General features: G+C 46.8%; 1 protein-coding gene across 1 annotated transcript; it reads left to right on the forward strand.

Moving 5' to 3' along the window:
• The first annotated feature begins 2581 nt into the window (after window positions 1–2581).
• Window positions 2582–6792, forward strand: LOC143281373 (uncharacterized). The gene is made up of 2 exons (XM_076586577.1): window positions 2582–6542; window positions 6719–6792. The coding sequence occupies exons 1-2, from the start codon at window positions 2582–2584 to the stop codon at window positions 6790–6792; spliced, it is 4035 nt and encodes a 1344-aa protein (XP_076442692.1).
• The last annotated feature ends 1442 nt before the right edge of the window (window positions 6793–8234 follow it).

An 8234-nucleotide genomic window follows, 5' to 3' on the forward strand; every position in this document is an offset into this window, starting at 1 on the left:
ATGGTGTTGAACCACTATCCTCTGAAGATCTGACCAGGGCATTGGGTTTATCCATGCGGAGATCAGGCACCTACCAAGCTAAACTACTCTCAACTAAGAAATATACAAGTAGTTAAAACAAACAACGAAACATAAGAAACATTAGAATCATGTGCTCTTGGTGTGTACAGTAAATCTGTTATAAAACTTATTCTGAAATCACACATCAACATCGCAGCTTGGAAAATAAAACTGAAGTTTCTGGACTTTTCCCTTATGAAACAATGTCCAAAACTACACAGCCTGTGCCAGCTGGAAGAAGGTGGACTCAGAAGATACAGAACAAAGATTTGAACAAACAGCACATAGAAGAAGAAATAGAAGAAAATGAAGTAGCAACTGAAGGTGTTGTAATAGCTCTGGCAAAGATGAAAGAATATCCAGGAGTTCTCAGATCACACACACACACACACACACACACACACACACACACACACACACACACACACACACACACACGCACACACACAAACGAAAACGGAATGGGTGATAACAAGACCAAAAGGTGGTTGCATAGCAAATGGAAAGGAAAGTAACACCAGACCAACTTGAATTCACTGGAAAAAGAAAAAAAAAACTCTGTTGAGACAAATGAACATACAAAAAAAGAAAAGAAAAGAAAAACAGGGGTTTCAGAAAATTCCAGAAGAATCGCTCAGGTGATGAGAGATGGTTGTCAAAAAATCTATGAAGATGAATGATAAGACAAAACGAAGACAGTAAGATTCCACACAATGTAAGGGAAACACTCAAACTATCCATAGAAGAATAACAGCGGACCACTCAACTAAAGGGGAGTAATTAGAACGGTATCAGCAAGTGAAACCCCAAAGGAAATGAAAAATGGGCAAACTCCATAGGCCTTGGTGGATGTGTGTCACGGACAAGGAGGGTTGTGCGTGCGTGTGTGTGAACGCTGCCACTTTTGGTTGACCCCTCTCCTTGTAGCTCTTCTGCGTGCTCCATGTAGCCAAGGAAGTGTATGGAATGCACGTGTTGCACTAGAAAACATGACGTGCATATTTCTAATTTGTGAGTTATAGAAAGTTTTCTCCTTTTGGAAAACCAGCACCATTAGTCAGTGGAGCAGGACACTCGGCCAGGTCAAGTGTAGGGTCCTATGGAGAGAGACGCTCAGCCGGTATTTTGGCCGGATCTCAGAAACCGTTGAGGTATTCATTCATTTATCTTAGTCGTTGCATTGATAAAATGATCTTACAGTTTGTAGTATTTGTTGTACAGCCGTCCGAAAATATACGTACCTGTATTATTAGTCGCTTTTGCTCTTCATGTGTTACCTGAATTTTTTACGGTCTGACGTTACATGTTCTTAATCTCTCATTTTCGTCGTAGAGTTATTTCCTAGTCTGGAACGTTACCAGTTTGCTTGAAACTGACACGTGGTTTTTTGCTTGAGTGTTTATTCTCTAATTCGGTATTACTTTCACCGTATTAGTTTCAAATTACCTCATGTATTCTGTTTAATGTGCTAGAATTACTATTTCTCCCAGTTCTGAATGTGGAAACAGTGAAGTAAAGTCTAGCCTACATTTGTTTGTGAGATTATTTTCCGTGGATTTGTAAACTACTTCGGGAATTAATATTTCGTAGAAAGACTGGAAGACCATTCAGTTTGTTCAGATTGCTTTGCCAGTAAACCATATTTAAGGGGAGTGAATGAGTCAGTCCATAATGTAACGTAGTGCTATTGTGATTCCCCTTCCGCCCCGAGATGGTGGGCGGCGGCGGAATCCTACCAAAATCGTGGATAATTCACTAGAACTTAGCCGCAGATTCTAGGTTTTTGTCTAGGGAACTCCATTCTTCCTGTGTGGAGACCCGACTTCATCACCGCTGTTTGAGCGGCCGTCTTCCGCCTGGGGAGCTCGAGCGTCGCTGGTGGACGTGTTTCCCCAAGCCAACACCAGAGTCCACCTTCCAGAACTACGAACTGTGTAGTGCCAGTTTCTATCTCCCCCCCCCCCCCCCCCCCCCCCCCCCACCTAAGCTGAGTATTACTGGGAAACGGACAAACTGTCACAGAAGAGGGTGACGAAGGGAAAATTGTGGGTGTTCCTCATGTGAAAGAGGAAAACGAACAGACTTTTTTCTTTGTGGTGTCTAATTAAGTATTGTATCGTGTCTGTGATTTTTTGTTAAAGTATTTGGAGTAAATGTTTTGTATCTGTTTATTCGAGGCTTTTGTTTGGATAAAGGTGAGAGAGCGTGAGAGAGCTGGCCATAACTTTAGTTTGAAAAGTTGCACGCGACAATTGGCGAGCCTGCCAGGATCCTTTCTTGGATAGTAGTATCTGAATTCATTTTTGTCACTGGCCACTCTCCTCGTTCATTACTCACTCCCATCTCCCAATCTTAATTACATTATCGTAATGAATTGACAGGTAGCTGTAGGTGTTTGGAGTGGACTTGGATCTGTAAGTTACCAGTTAGTTTACATTTGTACATTACTTCATTCTTTTGTGTATGATACTGGTCATTCATTGATTGCATGGAACTTCGTTCTGGCTGCAAGCTTAGCGTCATGGCAGAAAGTAGGCTGGATCGCATTTCACGGTGGCGCAGTTTCGCTGCTGAGTTAGAGGTTCCCAGGGAGCAAGTTGCTGAGTTTGTTGCTAGTCAAATGCTTAAGGAGGATGAGGCTGCAGAGAAAAGGGAGTTAGAGGAAAGAGCTCATCAGAGACAGCTGGAATGGGAAGAAGAGCAGCGGCGGAAACAGCTGGAATGGGAGGAGGAGCAACACCAACAACAGCGTGAAGAGCATTCCCTCCGGCTTGAGGTTCTGCAGAGGGAGAAGAAAGGGAAGAATTATGGCAACAGTATGGTGATGGATCAGGTAGAGGGAGAGTCTGACACTGACGACGACCGTGGATTTCGCCCCAGCCTTCCAAAGTTCGATGACAGTAAGGGTGACATTTCGTCTTGGTTAAAGAGGTTTGAGCGTGTCGCTACTCTGTACGGATGGAAGAAGAGCACCTGGGCAACTCGAGTTTCTACTCGTCTCACTGGTAAGGCCGAGGACGTCTACAACAACCTGAGCGACGCTGACGCGGGTGACTACGATAAGCTGAAGGAGCAACTTTTAGCTCGGTACCAATTGAATGCAGAGACGTATCGTCGTCGTTTCAGGAACTGTAAAAGAAAAGACAATGAAACTTTTGTGCAGTTTAGTGCCAGGTTGCAGGACAACTTAAAGCAGTGGCATGAGCAATCTAAGATTCCTGATCTGAAACAATTGATTCTCCTTGAGCAGTTCTTACAATCTTTGCAGGCTGACATGGCCGCCTACGTGATGGAGAAGCAGCCACAGTCTCTGGAAGAAGCTGTCGCATCAGCTGAAGTTTACTTCATGGCTCATAGGGGTGGGAGGAAGTTTCTTCAGCCGGTAGGTCTTAGTGGTAACGCTTCAGCGGGGCAGGATAAGTCCAAGGTGGGTGGAACTAAGAGCGAGTCTGGGAATTCCTCTGTTAAGACTTGTTTCATCTGTCAGTCACCTAAGCACTTGGCTAGAGACTGTCCCAGGAAAGGGAAATCGGCGGGCGCAGTACAGCATCAAGGGACAGAGGTCAGGCAATCAGTTCAGGTGCCTACTCTCTGCACGCCATGTAGAGAGCAGGAATACGATCCACACTGTCTGGTCGTGGTCGAAGGCAAGGCAGTACTAGGACTGCGTGATACAGGGTCTCATGTCTGTGTCGTGAAGAAGTCCCTCATATCGGATTGTCATCTTACCGGCAGGCAACTTGAGGTTTCAATGGCCGAGAAAGACATCAAGCGGCACTATCCTATTGCTGTGGTTAGGATAGAGAGTCCGTTTTTCACAGGTCAGGTTGAAGCTGTAGTTATGGAGACTCCAGTGGTTGATTTCATAGTTGGGAATCATGCTCGGTTGGAAGACCGAAAAGTTCTGCCAGTGTATGGTACACCCAAGGAAATCCCTGTAGTCACTCGTGCTCAGGCAGCAGAGAAGAGGCGACCTTCTACTTTGCGGGTGGCATCTCCAGGTCTCGAGACCGTGACGCCAGAGCAGTTGAAGGAACTACAGAAAGGTGATCCCGGATTGAAGTCTTTGCGGGAGGCAGCCGATCGTAGAGACGTTAGGGTTTCTGGTCGTACAGGCGAGGTGTCCTTCAGGTGGAGGAAGGGTATTCTGTACCGTGAGTACCGTCAGGCGAAGACTGAGTACAGTCAAGTTGTGGTCCCCGCACAGCTTAGACAGGGAGTAATGAAACTGGCTCATGAACCGCCTATGGGGGGTCATCAAGGAGGAAAGAAGACTCTGGACAGGATTTGGAAACAGTTTTTCTGGCCTGGCATGTGTGCAGACGTTCGCCGATTTGTTTCGTCCTGTGACCAATGCCAGAAAGTCTCTCCAAAACCTCAGAGGGTACCTCTAGGGAAGATGCCTCTGATCGACACTCCTTTTGAGCGGGTAGCAGTTGACCTTGTTGGGCCGATTACTCCTGCGTCAGGGTCAGGGAACCGCTATATCTTGGTGGTTGTGGATTACGCCACCCGGTACCCCGAGGCCGTTCCTCTTAAGACCGTTGAAGCTACCACGGTTGCTGAAGCGCTGTGGGAGGTCTGGACTCGAGTTGGTGTGCCGTCTGAGATTTTAACTGATCGCGGAACCCAGTTCATGAGCGATGTAATGAAGCAGATGGAGAGATTGTTGTCCACCCGTGGGTTGGCAACAACTCCTTACCATGCTCAAGGAAATGGGCTAGTAGAGCGGTACAACGGCGTTCTGAAGACTGCGTTGCGGAAGCTTACTCAGGAGAAACCAAAGCAATGGGATCGGTATATCCCTGCACTGCTCTTTGCTTACAGAGAAGCGACTCAGGAGAGTTTGGGGTTCTCACCATTTGAGCTCCTGTACGGAAGAACAGTACGAGGGCCTTTGTCTGTCTTGCGCCAGCTGTGGACAGATGAACACACTTCTGAAGACGTTCGCACTACTGCAGAGTACGTAGTAGACTTGAGGAACCGTATCGAGGAAACCTGTGAGTTGGCACGCAGGAATTTGGCTGCAGCTTGTCAGAGACATGCTGAGGTTTTTAACAGGAAGTCTCAGAATCGTGCGTTCTCCCCTGGTGACAAGGTACTGCTGCTTTTGCCCCAGAGACATAACAAATTACAGCTGTGCTGGCAGGGTCCCTTTGAGGTATTGGAGAGGAAGGGAGAAGCTGACTATAAGATTCGCATGGGAGGACAGGACAAATTGTACCATGCGAATCTGTTGAAGAGGTATGTGGAAAGACAGGCGGACTCTGTTTCTTGTGAAGTTCCGATGGTGGCTGTTGCTGTCATAGAGGAGACTGAACCAACTTCTGCCGCTGACAGGGAGTTGCCTGTGCCCAGTCTGGTGGCTGAGGAAACAATAGCTGACTTGAACTTTGGACCAGGTCTGAATGACAAACAGAAAGAGGAAGTTTTGACAATTGCTCGTCGGCATGAGAAGGTCATCACGGATGTACCGTTGAAGACGAACTTGGCAGAGTTTGACATGACCGTAGAGACAGCAAAGCCGGTGCGAGTAAAACAGTACCCTTTGCCCCACGCCAAAGTGGAGATCGTCAAGCAAGAGGTAGAGACCATGAAGACGCTTGGGGTGATAGAGCCTGCTGCATCTCCCTATAATGCGCCGGTAGTTCTCGTACGCAAGAAAGACGGAAAGATCCGGTTCTGCGTTGACTATCGACGTTTGAATAACGTCACCGTCTTTGATGCGGAACCTCTACCTGACGTAGAGCATCTTTTCTCTTCTCTGGGTAAAGCCCGGTACTTCAGCAAGTGGGACCTCAGCAAAGGTTACTGGCAAATTCCGGTCAGAGAAGACATCCGGCCTATGACCGCTTTCACTACCCCCAGTGGACAGTTCCAGTTCACTGTGATGCCCTTCGGCTTGAAGAATGCAGCAGCAGTTTTCTCAAGGATGATGAGAGCTTTGCTGGATCCCATAGGCATGAAAGATGTACATAACTTCATGGACGACATCATGATTGCGTCCGAAACATGGGAAGAACATCTCTCTGCTATAGAGGCAGTTTTCCAGCGATTGGAGGAAGCAAATTTGTCAGTCCGTCCAAAGAAGTGCTACATTCGGTTCGAGGAACTGAGTTTTCTGGGACATGTCGTACGGCACGGTCAAATCCTGCCGGAAATGGACAAGGTGGAGAAAGTTATGAAAGCACCAGTTCCTGAGACTAAGACGCAAGTGCGAGCCTTCTTGGGCCTGGTAGGCTACTACCGTAAGTTTATCCCTAATTTCTCTGCCATAGCACTTCCCCTGACGGACCTCACCAGGAAAGGTGCTCCCAACAACGTCGTTTGGACTCCAGAGTGCGATCGGGCCTTCAAAACTTTGAAGGGTCGTCTGGTTTCTAGGCCAGTGTTGCAACTGCCAGATCTGTCCTGCCAGTTCGTCTTACGAACTGACGCCTCAGACCGTGGTCTGGGGGCGGTGCTCCTACAGGAGAAGGAAGGTGTACTACACCCTGTCGCGTTTGCCAGCAGGAAATTGTCTGGAACTGAAAGTCACTACTCTACGATTGAGAAGGAGTGCTTAGCAGTAGTGTGGGCTACAGACAAATTCCAGCAGTTTTTGTATGGTCAGCAGTTTGTGCTCGAGACTGATCATCAACCTCTGCGGTATTTGCAGACAGCAAAAGTTGCGAACCAAAGGCTGCTGAGGTGGAGTTTGCTCTTAGTCTTACTCCTTCACAGTTCGAGTGATCCCTGGCAGACTGAATGTTGGTGCCGACTATTTGAGTCGGGCATCTGTGGAATAATTGTTTCCCCTTTGTAGCCGTGCAGACAGATGTCTGTGCTCAATCAGGGGGGTGTTGTCACGGACAAGGAGGGTTGTGCGTGCGTGTGTGTGAACGCTGCCACTTTTGGTTGACCCCTCTCCTTGTAGCTCTTCCGCGTGCTCCATGTAGCCAAGGAAGTGTATGGAATGCACGTGTTGCACTAGAAAACATGACGTGCATATTTCTAATTTGTGAGTTATAGAAAGTTTTCTCCTTTTGGAAAACCAGCACCATTAGTCAGTGGAGCAGGACACTCGGCCAGGTCAAGTGTAGGGTCCTATGGAGAGAGACGCTCAGCCGGTATTTTGGCCGGATCTCAGAAACCGTTGAGGTATTCATTCATTTATCTTAGTCGTTGCATTGATAAAATGATCTTACAGTTTGTAGTATTTGTTGTACAGCCGTCCGAAAATATACGTACCTGTATTATTAGTCGCTTTTGCTCTTCATGTGTTACCTGAATTTTTTACGGTCTGACGTTACATGTTCTTAATCTCTCATTTTCGTCGTAGAGTTATTTCCTAGTCTGGAACGTTACCAGTTTGCTTGAAACTGACACGTGGTTTTTTGCTTGAGTGTTTATTCTCTAATTCGGTATTACTTTCACCGTATTAGTTTCAAATTACCTCATGTATTCTGTTTAATGTGCTAGAATTACTATTTCTCCCAGTTCTGAATGTGGAAACAGTGAAGTAAAGTCTAGCCTACATTTGTTTGTGAGATTATTTTCCGTGGATTTGTAAACTACTTCGGGAATTAATATTTCGTAGAAAGACTGGAAGACCATTCAGTTTGTTCAGATTGCTTTGCCAGTAAACCATATTTAAGGGGAGTGAATGAGTCAGTCCATAATGTAACGTAGTGCTATTGTGATTCCCCTTCCGCCCCGAGATGGTGGGCGGCGGCGGAATCCTACCAAAATCGTGGATAATTCACTAGAACTTAGCCGCAGATTCTAGGTTTTTGTCTAGGGAACTCCATTCTTCCTGTGTGGAGACCCGACTTCATCACCGCTGTTTGAGCGGCCGTCTTCCGCCTGGGGAGCTCGAGCGTCGCTGGTGGACGTGTTTCCCCAAGCCAACACCAGAGTCCACCTTCCAGAACTACGAACTGTGTAGTGCCAGTTTCTATCTCCCCCCCCCCCCCCCCCCCCCCCCCACCTAAGCTGAGTATTACTGGGAAACGGACAAACTGTCACAGAAGAGGGTGACGAAGGGAAAATTGTGGGTGTTCCTCATGTGAAAGAGGAAAACGAACAGACTTTTTTCTTTGTGGTGTCTAATTAAGTATTGTATCGTGTCTGTGATTTTTTGTTAAAGTATTTGGAGTAAATGTTTTGTATCTGTTTATTCGAGGCTTTTGTTT

The sequence above is a fragment of the Babylonia areolata genome, chromosome 4 (genome assembly GCF_041734735.1).
Source record: "Babylonia areolata isolate BAREFJ2019XMU chromosome 4, ASM4173473v1, whole genome shotgun sequence".
NCBI classification, from domain to species: Eukaryota; Metazoa; Mollusca; class Gastropoda; order Neogastropoda; family Buccinidae; genus Babylonia; species Babylonia areolata.